We start from the raw sequence: 25,911 nt of genomic DNA on the forward strand, positions 1-25,911 counted from the left end.
AACAAAAAAAATAAACAGAAAGGGATGGTCTGTTTTATAGAATGAGTTGAAAATAGCAACCCATTCTATCTTTCCATAGGTTTGCAATTCAGCTTGTTTAAAATTGAACCAAAATTTGTTTGTGCGAGTCCTTGAATTGATCCACCTAACATAACATTAAATAAAATTTAGAATAAGGGTGACCGTCACTTCTTCTTGTCCCGTTCATAATTTATGAACTATATGAGATGCATCAAATCATCAATAGCACTTGCACTCTTAACTCTATGTGATTCAGATCCGCAAAAATTGGTACTTTTGGTGTATTTAAAGAACTAATTTAACATATTTCAAAAAAAAAAAAAAAAACTAATTTAAGCCAAGAGCTTAAACTAATGGGTTAGAACTTTTTTAATAGTTTATTGTAAAGAACCTTGGAATACACCACCCCAAAAGCTAGCTCAAAGGGTGGAAGTGCCCAAGACCTTATAAAGGCTATATTAGTTGCTCATCCAATCAATGTGAGACTATATATCTCAACACGCCCCCTCACGCAATAGCCTTTTTAGACTAGAAGCGTGGAATTGCACAGGCCCAATTTTTGGTTTACCTTTTGTGCTTTTTTTTTTTTTTTTTAATTCCACTTTAAAGTGGGAGGCGGTGAGGGCTCAAGCTCTGATACCATGTAAAGAAGCTTGGGATACACCACCCCAAAAGCTAGCTCAAAGGGTGGAAGTGCCCAAGGCCTTATAAAGGCTATATTAGTTGCCCATCCAATCAATGTGAGACTATATATCTCAACATTTATACTATTCTCTAATAAGAATGATGCATCATGTTACCTTGAGTCCACAGGGCATGAAGGGTAGATAATGCACACACTCACTTACCTGTGCTAAAAAATCTCACAAGACTTAATTAATTATTGATTAAATAGGGGACAATGAGGATCGAACTCATGATGTCAAAGCTCTTATACCATGTAAAAAACCAATTCACCAAAAGCTTAAGCTGGTGGGTGAGGGCTTAAGATTTTGAGTTGAATTGGTTATTTACATGGTATCAGAGCATCAGTGTCATAGTTCGATCCTCACGCCTCTCATTTAATTAATAAATAATTAAATATTATGGAGTTTGTTAAGCACAGGTGGGTGGGTCTGTACATTGTCCACCCTTCAAGCTCAATTGGCTCTTGTGTGAGGGGGCGTGTTAGAGAAATAGAAAACCATTAATGTAGTTTCATCCAACAACTTAAGCTTTTGGGTGAGATGGTTGTTTTACATGATATCAAAGCTTCGGTGTCACAGGTTCAATCCTCACCGTCCTTCTTTATCTTGTGAAATTTTCTTTGCACATGTATATGAGCTTTATCCACCTTTCAGGGGGCACTTGTGTCATGGGACATGTTAGAGAATAGTAATTAATTATCAATTAAATGAGGGGCTATGAAGATCAAGACTTAATTATTTATTAATTAAATGTGGGGCGTAAGGATCAAACGTAATTAATTATCAATTAAATGGGGGGCGATAAAGATCCAGACTTAATTATTTATTAATTAAATGTGGGACGTAAGGATCGAACTCGTGAAAGCGAGACTCTAATATTGTATAAAAAATTAATTCAACCAAAAAATTTAAACAGATGGGGTAAGAGCTTTTTTAATTAATTTATACTATTCTCAAACGGTGTACAAGCTATGTTGTGATAATTCCCTCTTTAGAACTGTCTATAAAAGCCTTCTTGCTTGTTCCTATTCCCTTCACAAATACTAATTGTTACTTGACCCTTGTTTTTTATCACATGGCATTCTCCTTCTCCTCTATTGGCTTCTTCCTCTCCAGCTTAATGTTTTGCTTTATTGCTCTTCTCTGCTCCGAATCTTTGGGAGCTGAAGCTTGGGGCAGGCCCATTAGACCCATCTCTTCTCTTATTAACAAAAAACTTTTTAATACCATTTTCCTACACAAAGATGACAATGCATGCCATGCCAAAGACTTCTACACATACAAGTCCTTCATCCATGCATCCAAAAGCTTCCCTGAATTTGGCACTACCGGTTGCTTAAACACACGTAAGCGTGAGATTGCTGCATTTCTTGCTCAGATTTCTCATGAAACCACAGGTGGGTGGGCTACTGCACCTGACGGGCCATATGCTTGGGGCTTGTGTTACAAGGAAGAAGCTAATCCTCAGAGTAACTACTGTGATTCTACTAACAAAGAATGGCCTTGCTACCCAGGCAAAAGTTACAAGGGAAGAGGACCCATTCAACTTTCTTGGTATACACAAACAAACAAACAAACAACGTTTGCATATTGTTATTATTATTTGTTTATTACAAACACACACAATATATAGATGTATGGGAAATGATCAGTTTATAAATTTTTTTTTATAAATTACACTAAATATGATCGGTCATACACTCTTGATTGAAGTATGATCGGTCATACTTAGTGTAGTTTGTAAATATAACTTTCTCTTAAATATATATATGTGTATAATTCTAACAAGCCTTACACATTAGTATCAAATTTTATGCAGGAACTACAACTATGCGCCAGCAGGGAAGGCCTTGGGATTTGATGGGCTGAGGAATCCGGAGATTGTGTCGAACAATTCTGTGATTGCCTTTAAAACTGCTCTCTGGTTTTGGATGACAGAGCCAAAGCCAAGGCCTTCTTGCCACAATGTGATGGTTGAAAAATATGTGCCAACACAAGCTGACATATCAGCTAATCGAACAACTGGTTATGGCTTGGTGACTAACATAATCAATGGTGGACTTGAATGTGGAATTCCTGGTGATGGAAGAGTGAGTGATCGGATTGGATTTTTTGAGAGATATGCCAAGTTGTTCAACGTGGATACTGGACCTAACTTGGATTGTGCATATCAAAAATCCTTCTAACTCTTTGTTTTTGTGCAATTTCTTTTTTCCTGAGACAAAACTTTAATAATGTACTCAAAGCATATACCTGCTTGATGGCATTTTCCTTCTGTAATTTATCATTACAAGTTGATGAATAAAAAGTTTTATATTCCTTTTGTTCATTAAGTGCCACCGTTACTAGATGATACTATCATTTATGGCAAAAAAATTAAATAAAAATTAAAAAGATGAAAATGAGAAACGACAGAGATTATACGTCATTCTACATTATCTATTTCTCTATCTTATATGATAAAGTGATAGTCCGATATATTTGGATCTATCGTACCGTCGTTCGCAGTTGGACGCAAAAGATATCAGAATTTCCATTCCAGTTTGGACATGGCACCTTACGAGACTTTGTATGGCGGCAGTGTAGATCACCTACTTGTTAAACTGAGGTTGGAGAGAGGCAAATGATTGGGCCAGATTTGGTACAAGACACTTCTAATCAGATAAAACTGACCAGGGATAAATTGAAACAGGCACAGAATCGCCAGAAGAGCTATTATGATAATAAGCATCGACCCCTGGAGTTTACAGAGGGTGAGCATGTCTTTGTGAGGTTGTCACTTGTGACAGGTGTGGGGCGTGCTCTTGGAGTAAGGAAGCTAAGTCCTAGGTTTATTGGTCCCTGTAAGATAATAAAGAGAGTGGGACCGGTTGCTTATGAGCTTGCCTTACCTCCACAGTTATCCGGTATTCATGATGTATTCCACGTGACGCAGCTTCGGAGAAATATTCAGGATGAATCCCATGTTGTGCAGCCTATTGAGGTTCAAATAAAGGAAAATCTTAAGACTCCTGTGAAGCCGTGGAGAGTTATTGATAGAGATGAAAGAAAACTGAGAAATAAGGCGATTCCGATGATCAAGATTCAATGGGAAGGCAGGACGCCCGAGGAGGCTACTTGGGAGCGTGAGGATGAGATCCTACGGCTATATCTTGAGTTTGTTTCCAGGTATGATCCTAATTTTGGGGACAAAATCCTAAAAAGGTGGGGTGAGTATAATAACCCTCATATGTAGTATGGATTTAATAATTTTAATCATGTTATTGAGGAATAATTATAAGAAAAGTAGAAGAAAAAGAAATAAAGTCACCTTTGGTGAAAAAGGAGTTAAAATGACAGTTAAGGGGTAAAAATGCAGGTAAATAAAGTTACCCCAAGTGAAAAGTAAAATTATAAATATTACCATAAAAATATTCTGGACTAGTGTACAACGTTGGAATGAGAGTTTAGTGAGCGGGATAGATAAACTTATACCTACTTGAATTATTTAAACTCGTTTAAAAGGAAAGAACCACGTTCTCTCTCTTAATTCATTTTCATTCTCGTCGACTTCCTGTCTCTCTCAACCGAAGATATGTATCTCATTTTTCTTCTTCTCGTGCTTCCATAAATCCTTGTGAAACAAGAGGATCCACCCACTAATCTTCATCTTCTTCATATCTCTATCATCCTCCTCCATTAATGAGTTGTTGTGAGAGAAAATAGAACCCATTTGGTGAAGTCATTTTCAGATTTGAGCTAAGGGAAGAAGTATAGTTGAGATAGAAAGCTTGGGTTGCTTCTCTTTGGGCTGATTGAAGCTTCAAAGGTAATTATTTCAACCCCCCCTCTTGTGTTTTTCGAGAAAATGCATGATTTAGGGTTGTATAAATTGAGATTAAATGGTATGAGTAGTTGGAGGATGATTTGTAGGTGAGTCCCTTTGTTAAATATGCTTGGGATTGGTTCGCGTAAAAGGAAAAATTATGAAATAACCGTTTAGGACACTTTGATAAATTGGACTAAAAATCAAGTGTAGGTTTGTTGTATGTGTAGGCTTGAAAATTAAGCGTGATAGACTGGTATATAGGAATACTGATTGTCTTCACATATTAGAACTAGGTTGTGACTTTGTGAAAGATCGTGACTCTGTGGACACGAGAATTATTGGAGGACTTTGCTTGCGAGGTAAGCTTTCGGTCCTTGGGGTTAATCCCCCGTTTGTTCCACCAAACTCCGAGGGAGGTTGGTAGTTTGATATGGTATGTGAAAATGATATTTTATGTTGCATGTATATGTATGTATGTCTGTGTGCCACACAAGATGATGTTTCTTTGTGTGAGGCATAAGACAGTGTATCCTTATGCATAGTATGAGACGGTGTTTCCTCATACGGTATGTTGCAAGACGGTGTTTCCTTGCGTAATACATACTTGTTACATTCTCTGGCCAGTAGGATTATATTATTGCACACTGCATTGTCATACATATTCTGATGCATGCATGTATTTTTATACTGTGTTTATACCAGAAGTGAACTTAGGGGTGGAGGAGCCCTTCAAGGGTCCCTTGCTTACTGAGGTAATTATATTATCTCACCCCGCGTTATGAGGATTACCATTTCAGGTACAGGAGCTGATGGTGCTGAGGCATCGCGTGGCAAGAGACCAGATGAAAGATACTACTTGACATGATTGTCAGGGTCTTACGGATATTTAGATTTGTACATGACATACTTTATTTTGGGTTGTATGTGCCATGTATTTTTTGAGAGCATAGGAGATGTCTATGCCATGTTGATAATCTGTATATACTATTAGTGATGCATGCTCAGGTCTATGTTACTTATTTAATTGCATCTCTTTTGTTTATTTGATGTAATTATATAAGTAACATCATGGACATTATTTTGAGATAGTATGATTATGAGATAGCCTAGGCCATGGATGGCTGGGCAATATGTTTTATCTATGCTGTGATATGCCTGAGTTATATTAAACTGTCAATCAGGTTGAAATTATCATAGTGGAAATTATCATAGTGGAAATTATCCTCAGAGGTCCAAAATACAGAGGAAATGTTGTCCGTTTTATTTTGGCCATGGAAGTAAAAAGGTTTGCAATACATAAGGAAAAAGAGAAAAATTTATTCAGTTAGCTTCCGCATTAATTAAGTTGAGCATTCTGCGCTTATTAACCGACTGCAGACAGGACGTTACAATTAGTTATAGGAAAAAAAACTCAATAAAAATTAAGGGCTTGTTCAAAATGGTGATAAATGTGGACATGACAACAGAGTAAAAAAGGGGAAAACATAGGACACCAAAAAAAAAAGGGGGAAAACAAAATAAGATAAGAAATAGGTCAAGTGTGGAGGTGTCTTACGTCACCCGTGATAGTGTTGGGGTCTAAAAGATTAAGTAATGACAAAATAAAACAAGTTCCGGTATAAAAGATATTACAATAGGCGATGGTTATTTGATTTGCATACATTAGCAAGTAAAAATGAAAAAAATAAAAAAATCGGGTACTAAAAGATTATCAACTCATGGACCATAATATAATCGTTCAAATCCCTCAAGATTAACTAGAGACAAATGTCACTTTTACCTCTTGGATAGAATAAAACTCATGTTTCTTCACAAATTAAACAGAAAATAATATAGCTCCAAGAGGATAAATTAGTTGGGACTTTAGAAAACATGAACTTCCAACAAAGGAACTTGTTTGTCAATCAGCTCAAAGATGCAAACATCTCCAGCTCGCAATTTACTCTCTGTTGCAAACAAAGACCAACCAGAAGAGAAGCGGTTAAATGTACCGTAATTGATCCACTTCACAGGCCACGATCTTTTCCCAAGCTGAATTATCACATTCTGCTCCTTGCTCTCATTATTTACGAACTTCGTTACATTCTGCATAATGTAATATCACTGCAACAGTTAGAAGTTTTCATAACATAACCTAGAGTTTATGAATGTATTTGTTGTTTTGACCCTACCACTACATGAGCTGACAGATGAGCTGGCTTTATGAACATCGTGAAAAAAGGATCGTATGAGACGAATTTTTTAGCTACTTCCTGAGCTCTATCTTCCTTGGGCCAATTCGACGATGAAGTTCTTTGAGTAGTTCTCACACCTGCGGAATGATAACGAAAAGAAACAAGTCAAAGCCAATTAAAGAGATTTCATATGGAGCATCTTGAAAATTGAATTTATTGGCTTCAACTCAGTTTTTTTTTTTGGGTAAATAACTAAGGTTTTTTTGATATATAGCAGAAAGAAACTAAGAAATTTGACCCCTCGTGATTTTGAAAATGTTAAAAGTGCTATGCTGCAAAGAATATCTTCTTTGGGGACACATATACTCATTGGTGACGTAATTCAAAGAGCCATTGTGGAAAACATAAACCAGTGAACCACCCACAAATGTTGAACGGAAAGCCTAAGAGAAGATATCAGCAAGCAAAATCAGTTAAAAGGGAAATCAAATCATGAAATCCATACCTTTCAGTTGGTGCTTGACGGATTTTTGAAACTTTGTCCCTTGATCAGATTCATCACCTGCATGCAACTTTTGCTTATTGGAGCTAATTTCCATATTCTTATGAGTCCCATATTTCATTTTCTTACGAGATGGAGCAGAAAACAGTGGTGACTTTGGACTGGTCTTTTTTTTTTGAGGGATTCCCCCCAAAATTTTAAATGATTCATCGTCACTCTGGTTATGATCATCCTTTTCGTCACAATTGTCATTGGAAGGATAGTCTATTTCTAGAGCACTCTGGTCAAGTATGAGTACATCAAACCGTGAAGTACCTTCATATTTAAACAAAACCAAATAACCATGATCTAGAGAGTAATTTTCAACGAATTCTTTCCAACCCTTTTCGAACCAAACCTCATCGTTCTGTTTTGTCCAATACATTTTCCATTCAGTGCCATCTGGAGGCTTGATAAACACTGGATTTGACAAACCATCTCCATAACTCCTTGTAAACTTCTTGGGTAATTTCTGCAAAGAACCTGTAGGTTAGTATGCCAAACAAATGTTCATATTCCTATCAGAAATATAACAGTAATACTTGTTTTTCCGAATCAAATCTCTAGTGCTGATATATATATATCTACATGTAATTGATTTACAAAGACAGGATAACAACAATGGCAAAAAATACTTACAAGTCTTTCAATATTAGTTTTAAGAATAATCTTGAAAAAATGAATAGGCAGGATTGCATTTCGCCGGCCAAAATGAGTAGCCATGGATAGAATTGAAGTTGACAAGTTTTGTCACTCTGGATACCAGAAACAAGGAAGCTATCTATCTACTGCTTCCAATATGCCCACCTAAGTAAACGCTGGTAACTCAGAGCAAGTGAAGATTCGGTCTCAACTTCATAATTGATTCAGAGTCGTACTCACGAGACAAGTATGCATAATGCACTTACGATCATAATTAAGCTACCTGCCTTGTACCGGAGGCTAGGTATCAGAATACAACAACCCACCCAGCTAACTAATGCATAATGCAGAAAACAAGTTAAGATTTTCTTTGGTGATTCGGTTTTGGAAAAAAGCAAGAGGGTACCGATTTCCCACTTCGTCATGTCTGCATATATCCCATAAACAGAAATAAGAAAAAATAAATATGCAATCTTTATCGACGAAAACACGCAACCCAAACAGGAACTAATAATGAAAAGCATACTCTTGTCATCACATGACACAGGACAGGAGCAGCAAAGAAGAACAAAAGAGAAAATAATGTTTTGGTGAAAACTCATAAAAACAGAACTGTGATGTCATGACTGTGATATTTTCTTATACTTCTGGACACGTTCGGTATTCTAACAAGACTAAAAAAAAATTAAAAATTAATGGATACTATAAATTTAACTTTATTTTTTTCAAAATTATTAAATATTAAATATAATATACACTATATAAATTAAAATATAGTTTAATATCAAAATGTGTCGTCAAAATTTAACATTTTTTTGAATTAACGTATCAGAATATCGTGTACCGTATTCCATACCAGTGTCAATGCAACATAACTTACAAGGGTTAGCGGATTCAAAATCATAACCCAACCCGACGCGATGAGTTAGACCATTTTGCCGACCCTTAATAAAATACTAATACCGATAAGCTAAAAGAAAAAAAAATTAATTTAGAATTTTGTTTTTTAATGATACTATTGATGGTTTATTATTCCTCATGTAGTAAGAGATAAATTTATCTTCTACATACACATAAAAGTATGTGAAACATTAAACCCTATTATTGATAGACTTAGGTTTATAAATAACAGGAAAGGTGTTTTTACCCCAACTAGAGATAAAATTATTTGTGTGTAGGAGATATCAAAAATATTTATATATATATGTAAGAAATAATTTTATCTCCTACAATGTAAGAAATATTAAACCCTATTATTGATAGACTTAGGTTGATAAATAACGAGAAAAGTGTTTTTACCCCAACTAAAGATAAAATTATTTTCAACTGCGGGTCCAGGATTAAAATTTTAAATTCCTTTTAAAAATGGTTCCATCCAAAGCTATATACTGACGAGAGACCGATAGCAAACAAGTATCGCGAGGGAGAGGTAAAAATGACTTTGAAAAAATAGTCAAATAGTACTTGAAATTGTCATGAGAAATACATATAAGAGAAGATCAAACACATATTATCACCCCATCCATTCAACCTATTTACACTTTAACTCCGGCTTCATGCATTAGAGACTTACATATATGGTTTTGCAATTGGGTATTCGGAGCATATGAATGAAGTAAAGTTTTCTTCCCTTTGTCTTCTCTCTTAGGAGGCGTTTGGTACAGGAGAAATTTTTATTTGTCCGGGAATCTCGATTTTCAAAAATATGAATTTTACATTCAGTTTACGATAATATCTGAAAATTTAAAATTTTAAAAATTTTAATTTCCCGAAAATCTTGGAATAATCCGTGTACCAAACGGCCCCTTAATGTATGTAGATGCGTTAAGTAAAATGACAACTTTCGTCATTTCGTGGAAAGAGAGAGCGCAATTGTAAAGGTAAATGTCAGGTAAAATCATAAAACAGTAGAATATTCATTAATCGATCCAAACTGTGTAATTAAATCGAAAAATTAATAACTGAATTAATTAAAAATCAAAAACCAAAAAAAACTCGCATATTTTAATTCGATTGGATCGATTTTTAATTTAATTGGTAAAAATTGATCAAATCTAAACTGATCCAATATATTATACATTTATTATTTTTTAAAGATGGTGACTTGGAATCTCATTTATTTGCAGACTTAGAATCTTGGATGTTATTGATAACAAACAATCTTTTTTCAGTTTTTTATTGTCTATTAATCTATTTTAACTCTTCGTGAGTTTTAAGACTTATTTTAGTTTGAAGACTTGAAATCTTTATTTTGATTTAGCTAGTGATTTGTATAGCTGTAACATCCCAAGCGCTTACGAGGGCGGGGAGTGATCGCCGGTGCAAAGAGACATGGACAAGGAGCAACTCCTGACAGGCTTCCAACAGGGGGTTACATGCATGAATGAATCGAATTGACACCCGAAAAAGAGCAATTTCAAAGGCTGTGCAGGTATAAGACTGCACTGTTTGGGATAACTTATAAGAATTGATTGGTACTACCTATACTAACAAGATGCATCTTCTTTTCGGTAGTCCAGAACAGAAGAACTCCATAGTTAAGCGTGCTTGAATTGGGGCAATTCTGGGATGGGTGACCTCCTGGGAAGTTTTCCGTCGCACACTGAAAAGTCTCGTGTTAGTATGTGGGGATAGTCGTTGATCCTTGCAAGTTTCCAGGCGTTACAAGTGGTATCAGAGCAGGGCCTCTCTTCCAGTACGGTGTGGTTCGAGGACGAACCAGGTGGAAGCTGGTGGGCATGTAACATCCTGAGCGCTGACGAGGGCGGGGAGTGATCGCCGGTGCGAAAGGGCATGGACAAGGAGCGGCTCCTGACAGGCTTCCAGCGGGGGGTTACATGAACGAAAGAATCGAATCGACACCCGAAAGAGAGGGATTCCAAAGACTGTGCAGGCATGAGACTGCACAGTTTGAGATAGCTTATAAGAATTAATTGATACTACCTATACAAACAAGATGCATCTGCTTTTCGGTAGCCCGAAATGGAAGAACTCTGTAGTTAAGTGTGCTTGACTTGGAGCAATTCTGGGATGGGTGACCTCCTGAGAAGTTTTTCCTGGAAGTGTGCGAGTGAGGAAAAAGCACACTGAAAAGTCTCGTGTTAGTATATAGGGATAGTCGTTGATTCTTGAAGCGGCCGGACGTTACAAGAAATACAAAAGGAGGTCAAATTGCCCTGTTTTGGTGCTTGCTCCAGAACTACAGCGCTCTTAGCGTCAAGTTCATGCTATGAGTGTCAACCATCAATAGGTTTGACGCTATGAGCGTGAGACTCACGCTATGAGCGTCAACCTCTCTGACTTCTCACGCTATTAGCGTGAGACTCCGCGCTGACGAGAGCGGGGAGTGATTGCCGGTGCAAAGAGGCATGGACAAGGAGCGGCTCCTGACAGGCTTCCAGCGGGGGGTTACATGCATGAATGAATTGAATCGACACCCGAAAGAATTAACGTGTCAAAATTTTAGAATTAACGTGTCAGCATGTCGTGTCTCGTATTTCGTGTCCTGTATCGGTGCAACATAACATATGATAATTGTAATTATTTATTAAAAATTGATAATCAATTACAGTCGTTTTATTGACATAAATCAATAGATTGAGTGAATTTTTATTTTTTACTTTTATAATGGTATAAATTAATAATGTCCCTAGTCATGAATAACTTAAGCTTAAGCTGGGGCGGTTGGATACCTAAATAAAAAGATCATGAATATACTTTCTCTAAGGGCACAGGAACTAACAGCCAATAACAAAATAATCTTGCTTGGACCGGTTAGAGCCACATCTACCATAGCCCTCCATAACATACAAGTCCTCTTCACTAGCGATGTAAATAGGCTGAGTTAAGTTAGGCTTTAATTTAAATGGGTTAGACTTGTGTAAAAAATATTATGTCTTGCCTAACCTGTTAACCTGTTAACCATTCCTCTTCCCGACATGTACAAAAAAACCTATGATTTATTTTTTAAATAGGTTTTTTTAAAAGTCTAGACCTGTCCTATTTTACTATTTATAATAGGCCAAGTCTGACCTAATATAGGCTAGACTATAGACTCGTGTAGCCCAGCTTAGCTCATTTACACCTCTACCCATCACAAATCCAAGATGGAATAATTCAGTCCTTTTGGGTCCGTGAATGAAATTAAGCCAGAAATCCTTGGAAATACTGCAATCCCTGAGCAGATGTAAAATGTGTTTCCACATTAGATCTACACCCTTAGCAAATGGGAGCATATTAAAACACCTACTGGTACGACTTCTCGTATGAAGTAGCAGGCCCCACGAAGGTTTTCACCTTCTAAAGGGCATTTTCATTGCCAAATGGTCTTCCAAAAATGCTATTTTGTTAGATTGTTCGAATCTATTAGGAGGTGGTGATACACAATCTTAATAATTACATCTATTTATCAACCGATTCAAACAAGAGGGACCCAACCGAAAAACTAATAATTGAATTATTCGAAAAAGGCATATTTCAATTGAATTGGATCAGTTTTTCATTTGATTGATGAAAATCGATTCAATTCAAACTGATCCAATGTATTATATATTTATTATTTTTGACTTAGAATCTTGGATATTATTGATAGCAAACTACGTTGTTTTAGTTTTTTATTGTCAATTATTCTATTATGGTTGTGTGAATGAGATTTCAGGCTTTTCAAAAAATTAAAAATCAATATAATTTTAATCGAATAAAATTGGATTGAATTTAATCGGATTTGAAAAAAAAATTCAAATTGAATGAATGATTAAAGAATCAAACCAAAGAAATTGGATCAAATAATTTTTATTTTAAAATCAATTTAATTCAGACCCCAAACACCCTTATTTTTTCTTAAATCCACCGTCCAATAATTATAATATTATTAAATACTTTAACCATCTGTAATCTTAAATTATTTTACCTGGTCCTTTCCTGGAAAAAATTTAAAATGTGTTGGGTGTTCCCTCTCACAAAGACAAATTCCTTTTTCCATTTTTATCTAAATTTTTTTCACATTTTTCCTTTCCGGCCTCCTATTTGTGAGAAGAGATCACAAAAAAATGGTGATCCAGGTACACCAAAAATAATCTCCCGCGCCCGTATGTACCTTACCGTTACTCTATTTCAAGGCAAAATACATAAAATAAATAAATAAACTGTTTCATATTTTCATATGCTCAACATACTAATATGTCTGTCCCTTCCTTGGTCCTTACTCTTCGGACACACCTGTTTCAACCATACTTCCAATATACCTTCGTAAATTGTTGTGCATTTTTCTTTTGGTTAGTTGGTTTTCTACGTGGGGATGGAGGAATAGCGTTTTAACTCTTTAACAATTGAGGGAAATCAAGTCGGCAAAGAGAAAAGCTTAAGGTTAAAAGTTGACACCTAGAAAGAAAGTAAAGTCCGTAGCTTATTAGAGGTAAGATTGTACAACGCTATTCTTTGCGATTTTCTTCAAAGAAAGAACTGAGCGAGCTATGCATATACATCTATAACTTTCTGCATACTTCACTACTTAGTAGAGTAACATTTTTCTAAGTTTTCTGATCAGTGATCGGTGACCCCAGTATTGAGTCTCACTCCAAAGGACAAAATTTGAAATCACTGGTGGGAGAAAGAGACCCTGCATGTCCTTTACATTTAACACCCGAATGTGTCTACCCTGGTGATCTTCAACCTCTTTACAGTAGATAAGAACATCCTACACGAACAAAAGAGCAAGAACATTAATGCACAAAAAGGGAAGATGATGTGTTCCTCAGGGACAGACAAAGTAATTAACTCACTCCCAAGGGACATCCCCAACCATGACCAAATCCCCTTCTTCGTCTTCATAAGTTAGCACATGGCATCTCTCTGGTTGCACTCCGTTCATCTCTGTTCCCCCTGTTCAAAACACACCACATTCCATTGTTATTTCGCTGATGAAGAAACAAAAACATCCCAAAAATCCAAACAGCACTATGAGGGCATATAGCAATAGACTTTACATAGAATGGTAGTGTCGAACATGTGTTCAAGAGTCTTTACTAACTCATTGTAGCCATCATGAGCTAGTATATTGAGTTTTCTTCCAATTGGAATGCCTTCCATGTACACCTTCACAAAGAAGCTGCTATGATCGCTGCAATCATTTACTTCAATAGCTTGTGAACTGCTTAATAGTTGGTGGATTGGTTGACATAGCCCCCTAATATGAGAATGACAAAAATCAACACATATATATGGCATAAGTTTCTTCGAGGTTAATTCGTGATTATATTATGGGTTGGAAAATTATGAACACAAACCTTGAAATAGGAGAGCCAACATGTTGAGTGGTGGAAATGCTCAGTCCAAGCCTAAGATCTGTAGGAAGTTCTTCTGTGTTGAGCTGTGTGAGAGATGATGCAGTGGAAATTACTAGGTGGTGGTTGCTGCTGCTGCTTATAGAAGAAGAGGAAGAACTAGTTGCTTTTCCCATTTTGGAACTAGCTAGATGACACACCAAGCCGCCACCTTAAGGCCTTAAATAAACAAAGAAATAGATCATGTCCTTTTTGTTTTCCATGAATACAAAAAGGCCCTCTTTCTCTTTTTCTTTTTCTTTTTCTTTCTTCCATGTAATTAGTAGACCTGAAATGTTGTCATGTCATGGTAACCGACAAGTACACGTGTCAATAAGAAAAATCCAACTTGGCATCCATACTATGACATGTTCTGAAAAGTTCATTTAGTTCAAGTGTTTTTAATTAGATTAGATTATCTCAAGTGTTTATTATGCATGTAAAATTGTTTCTTTTAAAAATAGAATGGATTCTGTCATATTAAAATTTTATATGATTTGATTATATGAAATTTGTGTCTTTATTTTTTTTTTATTAATAATAATTAAAACCTACCTATTTAATATATATGGAAAAATAAATAAACACAAAATTTTACATGATCAAATCATGAAAAATTTTAATATGAAAAGATTCATTCTCAGTTAAAAAACACTTTATTTGGGGGAAATTTGAAGACAATGTTGGGAGTTAGTATAGAGACATGACATTAGTTGGACAACGCGTGTAGGCGGTAATATACTTATTATGCTTTGAGTTAGAGGGGAATGAACCTAGACTATAGACAATTCATGTGGAAATTCAGGTGGACAAGAGGACATTGATATCTGAAACCTTGTACACACAGGTAATATCCATTAATCGATGTTCAATGGATATAATCATCGTGTTGCGCATGAGGGACCTTGATTGCAGAGAACAAATATATAAATGTATTGGAACAAGTGATGCTACAAATACTAATGTATATCTGGAAACATATTGATGTGCTTCCTTGAAACTCTCTCTGAACAGCAGAAAAACCATCAAAAGACATGACAACATACTTATGAATTGAAGTTGCGCGCATTTATTACAGTTGCACTGAATCGAAATCACTACCTGACAAGTGTCTGTGCGCCATTTAACAAACTACAAAGCTTGCCATCATTTTTATTTGTTTCCCTCAATTTTTGGGGTAAGAAGTATCCATGCAATTTTGTGAATTTTGGTAATAGTTACTTTTAAGGCACTTGTTTATAAATATTTCTTTTATTTCATAATATTAGCTACTTTAGAGAAAAAAAAATTGTTTATTTTATTTTTCATTTTTTAGAAATTTTATCTTTATCTTTTGATATTCCTACTTTCTAAAATGAGAAAGAATATTAATAGAATAAAATGTTACTTTATTCAAATATAATTATATTTTCTTAAAATTAAAGATTTAATAAGTTTCTTAATTATTATAAAAAAATTAATATTTTAAAACAAAAGAAGTAAAAAATAATAACAAATATTAAATAAAATGTAAAATATTTTAAGTTTTTAATGTATTAAATGCTTATATTTTTATTTATTTTTTATTATTTTTTATTCTTTAAAGCTAAACCCTAATAAAAACTTCAATCAATTCAACATAAGTGTGATTTTAAAAGAAGGGTTGTGTGTTTACAGAAAAAAAAAGGGGTTGTACTAAAGAACGAACATCCGTATTATACATGGTTTTCTTATCTCACATGATTATTTTATTTTAATTTTACCAACAAAAATTATTACATCCCTTAAAAAAAAAGTCATCAAAGGCTGTAAACGCCAAGCACACAAACGCCTGGGTGTTTAACCTTGATTTTTTAGAGAATAAATTTAGTTTTATTTCATTTGTTATTTTAAAAAATTAAGTATTAATTTTTATAAACATTATTCTTGTGAAAATAAGATAACAATAAACATCAATGAAATATCAAATAGATTTCTTAATCTAAGCAACGAAATTTTAACAAAGATATTATCAATGGAAACGAATTAGCTCAGAGGCATACTCTATGAAGCACTGACACTTCAAAAATCCTAACGTGTCGTATTCGACACTTTTTGACACTTTCTGACACTCCAATACTTGTTGCAAAGACTCAAAAGGTTACGTTTTGAGTTCCAACTATTAGATTCATTAAATTACGATTACAATTTTATCGAGTTTAATATAAACATTTGAGATATATTATGTTTCTTTGCAAAATTGATGAATATTATAAGTTTAATTTTATTTTTTGTTAAATTATTAATATCAAAATTTAATATTTTTTAGAATTAAAACGTGTGGTGTCATGTGCAGATCCTGTATACTGGCAATAATCAAGCATAATCACAATTGTCGAACAATGTGACAAGTGTGTATCTGCTAATCACATTGTTAGTAAACACAGAAAAGAAAAGAACCAAAAGACGCTACTTGCTCCGACATGTTATATTCTTAGCTGCTTCTCCGTTCAACATGTAGCCCCCCACGTGTACAATTCCCGCGTCTAATGCAATTTTCTTCTGCCTAGTCAAATGTTGAATTTTTTACCACGTAGGTTCGGTTCACAAGTTGAAGAGGGAACAAGAACTTATATGCTTGGATCTAAAGAAACGGCGAATGCTAGATTGAAAAGGAGGTCTGATAATAAAATATTCAAACGGGAAAAAGAAAACAAATGTAAAATGTTCCCCACTACCCCAACCAAAAGGTTGCTTCGATTAGCCACCAATATGTCATTTGGTCCCAGAAAAGCATCGTGTAACCCACATTCCCCCTTTTGTTCAATAGCCCCCGTAGACGTGTCTCGCGATGTTAAGACCAAATCGTCCAACTTTTTTATCACCACTTTGTTTTTCAATGCTTGGCATCTTTGTCATCATTGTTTCCCACTTCAGTAATCGAGTTCCATTTCAAGTCGAATAGTTGAACAATAACTGGGGCATGACCCCCTTTTAATTTCTAATTTTCTGTCCTTTTTTAATTATTATTTTCTGAGATAAAAGCACTTATCTTGGTTACTATCTGATAGGGCACCCTCGACACATCATCCCAAGGCAACAACATCAGACAATTTCCCCCAAGGAACAGCCCCTTAAATCTAGTATCTTTGAGAGTAGCTTTAGCAATATCTTGGAAATCAAAATGGCCAAATAAGAACAGTGGAATAGTATGAGGCCAGAGGCTCACATCAAATACAACTGGATCCTTGGCATTTGGGTTTATAAGAATTTTTCTCAAATCTCCAACTACTTCAACAAGTTCACTATCCATTTCATCAGCCATTTAAGAAGATGCTTTAGGAATTAGTATGAATTAGAAAAAACAAACCAATCAAATAATGACAGACACAAATGGAACTTGTTTGAATATAATAAAGTAATCACACGCAGATAAAAAAAATTTTATCACCGAAGCCTATAACTGTATAACATTTGATCCGATACAAGTATATGAAGTCAAATCGCAGATGCCTAAAACCCAGAAAAACCAATTATATATAAACATTTAAAAAAGCCCAGTAGTCAAGATGATGAATGGTTCTTTACACTATCCAACTAGTTTCCCAAAAGAACTAGTTCTCGTTCACCCAATAAGGCAACACAATAGATCAAACAATTGCATCCATATCAACAAATTTTCATGCTTCATGGAGCAGTTACCAAATCTTCCATAAGATTCCTGGATTGGGAGCCCCTCTAATGTAATTCAAGAATAGAACCCTTCCAGGTGGAGCCCGATTAGAGAAAAGTGATGAGCTATATAATATATATTGTTCCTGTCAAACCAGAAAACATTAGGTCATTTTCCTCATTATCAAACCAGCAAAAGCACTGCAACACATTTTACAGTCCCCAACTCAAAACTTGGGTGGTAACTAATTTAAAAGCATAAGGGAATTTAAGTCCAATAAGCCTCGGCTTTTGTTTCAATATATTAATTTCTAACCTAAGGTTTCATTTCCAGTCCTTAGGTGCGTGGATGCAATTGAACGAATCCCTTCAGCTCACCATCTATCAAGCATTCTGTTTGAATAGCTTCTTTAGTTCTTTTGGATAGGATACTGAAAATGCAGCAACCGGAGAGTAATAAAATGACAGAGAACCTTGAGGTGCACCATTCAAAAAGCTAGCTCAAAGGATGGAAGTGCCCAAAGCCTCTCTTAACAAATGGACCCTAACATTCCACCTCGCTCCGCAGTCCCGGCGCCCACGCGGACTGGCTTTGCGCTAGTCTTTTTACTAGCCCCTTAACAAATGGACCCTAACATTCCACCTCGCTCCGCAGTCCCGGCGCCCACGCGGACTGGCTTTGCGCTAGTCTTTTTACTAGCCCCGGGTGAACGCTACAATGCCGGCGTTACCACCCGCGCCGCTCGATTGTAACCGGGAGACATAGTGAAAGGCTCTGATACCATTTGATAAAGAACCTTGAGATGCACCACCCCAAAAGCTAGCTCAAAGGGTGAGAGTACTCAAGGTCTTATAAACCCCACATTCGTTGCTCATACAACCAATGTGGGACTCCAAGTCCCATATCTTGTAAATGGATCCTAACATAAAACTTTGAAAGTCTGCGAGGGAGATTAAAAGATTGTCAGGAATAACCTCCCCCAATGTATAAATTGGGGGAAAAAACATAATATACCCTGTCCTAGTCAAACTTTCAAACTCAGGCACAAAGAAACAAGGAATCTTAACAGGAGCATACAGGTTTTTTCAGCCTTAAAGAAAGAAAGAAAGATAGATTAAGCTGCTTGTGTACTGCACTTAGTTTTATTCTGATAATGTCCATCAGTCCTGGTTGAGAAACTGACATTTGATAATTTGATGAAAAAGGCACAAAACTATCCATATTATTAAAATTCCAAATGAAAATATGTGTGCTGATTTATGCTCTCTGCTATAAACACATTTGCAACGCACACAAGCATATACATGCATGTGCATGCAACACAGACGAATCAAATATGCAAAGTCATGACGACTACCGCTACCCCACTGCCCCATGGGGTATTATTATTCCCATTGTATTAAAATTATTTATGGGCCATCTTTATAGTTTTGACAAAATAAATTAAAATTACATATTGACTTATTATTCATTTAGGGGTTTTAGTGTCATTGAGGTTTTTTTTTATTTTATTTTTTACTTTCCATTCTTGCCTTAATTTTACTATACCAAACATAAGGATGAAGCTGATCATACCAAACATGACAACAATGATTCCATCTCACGCATTATTTTCATTCAAAAGTCATTCCTACAACTAAACATGAACTGAAGACCTAGAATTAACTATACATGGATGCTTGCTTTCACAGACACAATTTCAATAAGTCATATTGCCCAAGTTCAAAGATTCCACTAATAAAACAGATATCTCATAGATAACTGATATAATCCTCACTCAAGAAAGAAACTTACAGATAGAGGACGCTGAAATGTACTAGCAACATAGGAAGGAATGGTCATGAGAACAGTTTTGCTCTGCAAAGAAACCACTCCTTCTGGTGTTCCATAAGTCAAGTTGTATTCTCCACTTTTTAAACTACTAATACTTAAAAGCTTCCAAGATAAACTATGTTACCTACGCTGCCAACAGGAACGCAATGCACAAGGATCATCAATCCTGAAAATAGTGGTAAATCAACTAGAACATTAGTATAAGGAAACACAGAGTACCTTGCAGAAATTGCATCTGACAACATGGTAAGCCCTTTGTTTTTGTTTTGAAGCTCTATTTCTCTCCTATAATGCTTGCCACCAATAATGCTACCACCATTTTGCACCAGCCTCCAAACTTTCCCAAATGCTGCTTTCATACTTAAATTTGAAGGAACACCTGTATATGACAAAAATCAGGTACGCCATAGGATTTCCAAAGAACAAAAGCTTAACATGAACAACAAAAAATTCGTAATAGGAAAATTCATAATATGGAGAAAAGCTACATCAGGAAAGCATTTTGCACTAGAACCTTTTCAGCAAGTCTATGTCCAATTGTTCGACTATTTTTTTAATTAATTTAAGAATTATATTATATTTTTTTAATTAAACCGAACTCCACCATAAATAATCACATAAACTGAACTATTTTTTTAATTAATTTAAGAATTATATTATATTTTCAAATCGGTTCAACTCACATAACCAAACCACTTTATTGGTTTAGTAAGAATGTTCGATCCCATTTTATGCCAAACTGAATCATTCCCATAATTAGGGATGTAAAAAATAATAATATAAATTGATTCGAAACATGAACCAAATTCAATCGTATAATAAATAATTGGATTTTTTCTAAACCTATAATTAAGAATCAAATTATATTTTGAACCAATTTAAGCAAATCACTTTATCAGTTTGACATATATAAAAAATCGAACTGGACTGAAGCCCACCCCTAGTATTGCCACCAATGACAATGAAGCAAGTATGTAGTAGCTATATGTACTACTAGTGCTAGGTTTTAATTTCTGTTTATGATTTTATCTCAATCAGGTCGTGGTAAGCCATCAAGAAATTGTTTGATTCTGCGGTGCTATTCACTTAAATTATACTCCATCCGTTTTAAAATAATCATCCCTTTAAAAATTATTCTCACGTTTAGAATTCTTGAAGGCTTAAAGTGTACATAGTCTAAGTTAATATGTAAATTATCCAAGAGTTGTTGGTCACACTGAGGATTTGACCTCAATGAGTTCCAGAGTCAGGGTTCTTAAGAAAGGTGAAGGAGAAGCTCAAACCCAAAAAACAATTAACATTTTATAATCAAAAAACGATTTTCTCCATTAAATTTTTGGCTTTGCAATCCTTATGTCACAGGACCGGAAGCGTTTTACCTACGGACCCAAATAAATGTGGGGTCCACACTTATCTATTTTTCCTTTACTTTTTTTACTAGGACCCATGAACTGTTTTTTCAGTAGTGACTGGAGGAATCGTTTCCTGTCACATAATACTTATAAATTTCTTAAATTTTTTATAATCAAGACATTATAAAGAGAGTTAGGGTTATGGCGGTTTGAATGAGTTAGTAAAAAAAAAAGCCCTTATTTATTTTAGAAGTGATTTTCATAAGGAAAAAGTATTTCTCCAATCATCAGAGATAAAATTATCTCCAATAAGTTCAAAACGACGTTATTTTGGAATTATAAAATTAAAAAAATTATAATAATAAAGACTAATATAATCCTGCAATATATTATATTTACAAAAACACCTTGATTTCTGTCCCAAAATGATGTTGTTTTGAGCTCACCGAAAATAACTTATCTCTATTGATCGAGAAATCCTTTATCCTTTTTATAAATGCTAAAACTATTTAGATTTTTAAAAAAAGGTTTTATAAGAGTTATGTTATAGGAAAAATGATTGTGTTATGTTATAGAGATTCGTTTTGCATGCTATAGTTTTTTTTTTCTTTAAAACATGCGGGTCCCACAAAATGTTGTGTGTGTAGAAAAAATTTTGTGATCATGTTAAATGATGAATGCAAACCCTTTAAAAAAATATTTGACTTTTGATATTTAATTTGTTTAGTAGCTAAAATTTTTAGCTTAATAAAAAAATAAATTTTTGATTAAAATAGATATCCAAACAGATTTTGTAGTGAGTTTTTTTTAAAAAAAAAAAAAATATTCCTCGTAATAAAAACATTAAACAATGTTAGAGAATGTATTTGGAAATTCAGAAGAAAAATAAAATGAAGGACAATCAGTAATGCTGTTGTGGTGTCAGGGACTTTATCTGTCATTTTCAAAGTGGGGTTTTGCATTGTCCTCGTTTTCCTATTCACCCCTTCAAATTATTGAATGCATAAAGTACAGACATGAACACACCCGGCCACGTGAATCTAACGTGAGTTTCACGTGAATGTGGGAGATTACTCACATTTCTGCTCCTAAGATTGACGAAAATCTGATGTACCTGAGGGAAAGGGAGAGAGGGTGTGGCTCTGTCAATGCCACGACCCCAACTAACATAGATGCTGCGCACTTGGTGGAGGGTCCTCTAACTCTAAGCAACCCTACAAACCCCACCAAACTTTTGATTCCGTATAGTGGGGTTTCCTTTGGATGTGACTCTCTACAACAATCCTTCAAGATATCACTCATAACTCTCAATAAGTAAAATAGTAAGAGCGATAATATTCTTATTATCAATTTTTTTTATTATTAATTTATTATCTATTTAATTATTATTGAATAAAAAAGAAATAATGTTAAAAAGTTTTTGAAAAAAAAAGAAAATATTGATACAATGATAATTAGATAAGTAGTGATTTGATAGTAGAAAATTTTAGTTGTTTGAATATTCCTCAAATACTAAAATCCATGAATGATATATATATAGTACCTGTTTAGATCCTCTTTTTTAAGCTAGAAGCTACTTATAAGCATAAGCTAGGTCAAACAGATTTTGGAAAAAGCTCTTATAATGAAAAGCTCTTTTTTTATAACGAAGAAAAAAACTGAAAATTAAAAGGAGCTTTTTTTTTAAGCTCTTATCTGTTTTTCTTGAATTGTGTGTTTTTTTTTTTAAATAAAGAGTTATAAAGATAGAGAAAGATAAATTTCTTGAAATATGTACTTTTAATTAACTTTTAAGCTAAAACTTTTATGTGATTACCAAACAGCTTTTAGCTTCTTTTTTTAAGCATTTTTTTTTAACTTTAGCTTATAAGTAACTTCTAAATTAAAAGAAGAGGATCCAATGTTGGGCACCTATAGATAGATCTTATCCTTCATTATATATGTTTGTTCAGAAATAAATGTCGTGTGGTTCCTAAAACGAGTGTCCTCACTCACATAAGAAAAACTACTTCACAAGATCACTCAGCCTGGGTAAGTAATTAATATGTGTATTTGAATATCTTGTTTTGATTTTTAGGTTGGTCAGTCATTTTCTGAGAGAGATACAAACAACCTAATTTGTCTGATCTATCGTTAGAATAAAAATGTGGAGAGCAAGGGAATTAAGATGCTGGTCCACCTCCTCTCTTGATACCTAACTCTATAAAATGACAAATGTCACTGCATGAAATCTGTGGACACCTTTTGTGAGAATCCCTGATATTTTAGTTCTTGATATATACATACCTAACACGTATATGATTCAATGACTGAGAAGATGCTTGACTCCACCCATCCAGGGATGAATGATCAAAGCTGCTCCCATCTAGCATCCATGTATGTTAACTACTTTTTTGCTTGCTGCATTCCAATTCAAGTGTGTTTCGTCCTGTTATCTTTTCCTTTCTTTACTTTCTAATCAAAATTGAGTTTGTGGTTTTATTTCAGTTATGGCAAGGATTTCCTTGAGCTTGTATGGGGAAATGGTCAAATTCTTGTACAAGGAGGTTCATCAAGCAGAACACGAAAGACTCCTTCGTGCACTGAGGATTCAAAAAACCCTTCACGTAAAGAGGGAGCAATAGATGAAGATGCCAGCATTGCAAAAAGAACTCAAAGGGATTCTGACCTGAGCTCTTCAAATCAAAGCAATGGCCAAGATTCCCAAAGCAAGAGCTCCTCTAAGCTTAATGAAGAATCTGCATACTTAACACCAATAAAAGATTCTAAGCTCATTGCGGGAGCTACAAGTAATAGTCACTTGTGCACATACTCCTCACAACAGAGCTTACATTCAGCTCCACTCAAGAAACCAAGAATGGAATCAAGCCAAACACCAGCAACAAACTCACAGAAACAGTACTTGGGATGTGATCAAAGAACACGAAAGGTGAACTTCGCAAACTTTTTAATACCAGCAGTCTTTCTTAAACCCATTTATGAGGGAAACAATGCAAGAGTGGAAGAAATTGAAGTGGGAAAGGTTGAGAAAGCAGAAGCTGCTTCTACTAGTAGTAAAGATCTTGATCATTCCACACTGATTGAATCGGCTAAAGGATCACAAGGTCTCACAGGATTTCAAGAGCAAACATCTTTAACTGCTAACAAATCGAACCCAGCTTTGCTTGTTGAAAGAAGCATGGAACCACCCTTTGACGAGCACTCTGAAGCTGCTGGCCATAACTGTGCCCTTGGAAATAAAACCTCAAGCTCAGAAGCAGTTAAAGGAAGGGGAAAAGCTAATACTAACTTGTGTAGTGAACCCTTCCTAGCATCTTCTTCTGTATGCTCGCTTGGAGCCTCAAACGATCCAAACTTTGGTAGTAGGAAACATGAGGATACTGATGGTTCAACATATTTAAGTGATGTAAGTAGAATCCTAGACTATATTATTACCCTCTTCCGCTCTTCGTAGTTATCATCATTATCAGAAACATGGATTGGTTTGATGCAGAGTGATGAAGAACCGGAAGAAGATATGGTAAAGCAAATGCCAGTTCGGCAGGGTAACAGAATCAAAAGAAGCAGGAATCCTGAGATTCATAACTTAACTGAAAGGGTGAGGAAACATGAAGAGATTTAAAAAGATGAAGAGCTTGTATCTATGTTAATTCCATCTAACTGATAGTTGTGGATGTTTGCAGAAGCGGAGAGATAAAATCAACAAGAAGATGCGTACATTGCAAGATCTCATACCTAATTGCAATAAGGTGTGTGTGTAGTGTGAGTGTGTTGCCAGCTTTTTCATTTTATATCTAACTTTTCTGATAAGACCTTCTTGCACTTGTTTTAATTCTATACTTTTTTTCCTTTTATGTCTCTTAGGTGGACAAAGCTTCAATGCTTGACGATGCTATCCAATATCTTAAGACCCTCAAGCTTCACTTACAGGTAAAATTTAGGTCCTTGATTTTCTGTTTGTCAAATTGTGTTTATGGACTTGGTCTTTTAAAAATTGGATGCCTTAAGCATAGTGCTATGATGCAGATTATGTCAATGGGTAGTGGGCTTTGTATGCCACTTATGATGTTACCTACCACCGCACATCATATTAATGCGCCAAATTTGCCACAGATGATGGGAGTTGGAATGGGTTTCAGGCCAGGCACAGGAATCCCTTGCAATCCAACACAGTTCCCTATTCCACCACAGTCTGGTATCACAGATAATGGACTTCAAATGTTTGGTTTCTCCAACCAAATACCATTCATGCCAATTCCTTATGCACCTTTCATTCCTAGTAATGGAAACTCTTCTACAGAACCTCTTTTGCCAACCAACCTGGCTGAGCATCTAGCTAATTCAGTCCCCAAGAACTCAAATCTTCACGCAAAGGCTGAATGTGCAACAAAGCAAGCACGGAATTACGTTTCCCTTCACCATAGCATTAGCCATCCCTTTGGTTTTCCCACAACAACAGAGGAAAAAATGAAAATGGATTGGTAGAGAAAACTAGAATGAGGAAAGAAAGATTAAACATGTTAAAGGCGAGTGTAAAGTTGGTTTGCACTTTACAGAACGATAGTAGGATTTGATCATAGATTCTCAGCAGCAGATTCTGATAGTTCACACTTTGTTGCTTTTTTACTTTGATTTACTGATGAAAATGATCGATAGAAAAAACCATGAGTTATAAAAATTAATAATCATCGAATATCATTAATTAATATTAAGATTTATAAAAACTAAAAAGATGTCGTGTTAAGCAATGTAAGCTTGTAAATTGTTATATTAGAAAGGGAATTGTTACTTTCAACCTATTTAATTACTATTGAATCATGGAAAGAATGTTGAAAAGTTCATGAAAAAAAAAAAAATATTGATGCAATGACAATTAAATAGGTAGCGGGTGTAATGAGTTTTT

At 35.0% G+C, this 25,911-nt stretch overlaps 3 protein-coding genes, 1 long non-coding RNA gene and 2 pseudogenes across 4 annotated transcripts; 3 read left to right on the top strand and 3 right to left on the bottom strand.

Annotated features, from left to right (window-relative positions):
- The first annotated feature begins 1,782 nt into the window (after positions 1 to 1,782).
- LOC133309507 (chitinase 10-like) lies at positions 1,783 to 2,678 on the top strand (annotated as a pseudogene).
- A 1,580-nt stretch (positions 2,679 to 4,258) lies between these two features.
- LOC133309418 (uncharacterized) lies at positions 4,259 to 5,517 on the top strand. The gene is made up of 3 exons (XR_009751327.1): positions 4,259 to 4,515; positions 4,803 to 4,874; positions 5,313 to 5,517. It is a non-coding gene; the product is annotated as an uncharacterized LOC133309418 (long non-coding RNA).
- Positions 5,518 to 6,378: 861 nt separating this feature from the next.
- LOC133309480 (B3 domain-containing transcription factor VRN1-like) lies at positions 6,379 to 8,297 on the bottom strand. Its single transcript, XM_061510262.1, has 4 exons — positions 8,279 to 8,297; positions 7,195 to 7,713; positions 6,687 to 6,826; positions 6,379 to 6,600 (listed from the first exon to the last, which is right to left on the bottom strand). Exons 1-4 carry the CDS (start codon positions 8,295 to 8,297, stop codon positions 6,379 to 6,381), a joined length of 900 nt encoding a protein of 299 aa, XP_061366246.1.
- Positions 8,298 to 13,648: 5,351 nt separating this feature from the next.
- On the bottom strand, positions 13,649 to 14,329 carry LOC133309415 (auxin-responsive protein IAA30). The gene is made up of 4 exons (XM_061510179.1): positions 14,157 to 14,329; positions 14,049 to 14,056; positions 13,857 to 14,003; positions 13,649 to 13,752 (listed from the first exon to the last, which is right to left on the bottom strand). Exons 1-4 carry the CDS (start codon positions 14,327 to 14,329, stop codon positions 13,649 to 13,651), a joined length of 432 nt encoding a protein of 143 aa, XP_061366163.1.
- A 2,847-nt stretch (positions 14,330 to 17,176) lies between these two features.
- LOC133309481 (protoporphyrinogen oxidase 1, chloroplastic-like) lies at positions 17,177 to 20,384 on the bottom strand (annotated as a pseudogene).
- A 2,880-nt stretch (positions 20,385 to 23,264) lies between these two features.
- On the top strand, positions 23,265 to 25,690 carry LOC133309503 (transcription factor PIL1-like). Its single transcript, XM_061510285.1, has 6 exons — positions 23,265 to 23,384; positions 23,496 to 24,414; positions 24,502 to 24,606; positions 24,692 to 24,757; positions 24,873 to 24,938; positions 25,035 to 25,690. The coding sequence occupies exons 1-6, from the start codon at positions 23,314 to 23,316 to the stop codon at positions 25,491 to 25,493; spliced, it is 1,686 nt and encodes a 561-aa protein (XP_061366269.1). The 5' UTR covers positions 23,265 to 23,313; the 3' UTR covers positions 25,494 to 25,690.
- The last annotated feature ends 221 nt before the right edge of the window (positions 25,691 to 25,911 follow it).

This window comes from Gastrolobium bilobum, unplaced genomic scaffold (genome assembly GCF_033153095.1).
Source record: "Gastrolobium bilobum isolate Gb01-03AN ecotype WA unplaced genomic scaffold, APGP_CSIRO_Gbil_v1 utg2122, whole genome shotgun sequence".
In the NCBI taxonomy this organism is placed as follows: Eukaryota; Viridiplantae; Streptophyta; class Magnoliopsida; order Fabales; family Fabaceae; genus Gastrolobium; species Gastrolobium bilobum.

Bases quoted from the DNA above. Each gene is read 5' to 3' on its own strand.
- LOC133309480 (XM_061510262.1), bottom strand. The intron at 6,827-7,194 runs GTATGGATTTCA...ATCATTCCGCAG, and splicing joins CGTCAAGCACCAACTGAAAG to GTGTGAGAACTACTCAAAGA. The intron at 6,601-6,686 runs GTAGGGTCAAAA...TACATTATGCAG, and splicing joins ATCTGTCAGCTCATGTAGTG to AATGTAACGAAGTTCGTAAA.
- LOC133309415 (XM_061510179.1), bottom strand. From the start codon at position 14,329: ATGGGAAAAGCAACTAGTTCTTCCTCTTCTTCTATAAGCAGCAGCAGC. The intron at 13,753-13,856 runs GTAAAGTCTATT...TGTTTTGAACAG, and splicing joins GTTCGACACTACCATTCTAT to GGGGAACAGAGATGAACGGA.
- LOC133309503 (XM_061510285.1), top strand. From the start codon at position 23,314: ATGACTGAGAAGATGCTTGACTCCACCCATCCAGGGATGAATGATCAA. The intron at 23,385-23,495 runs GTATGTTAACTA...GTTTTATTTCAG, and splicing joins TGCTCCCATCTAGCATCCAT to TTATGGCAAGGATTTCCTTG. The intron at 24,758-24,872 runs GTGTGTGTGTAG...TATGTCTCTTAG, and splicing joins TCATACCTAATTGCAATAAG to GTGGACAAAGCTTCAATGCT.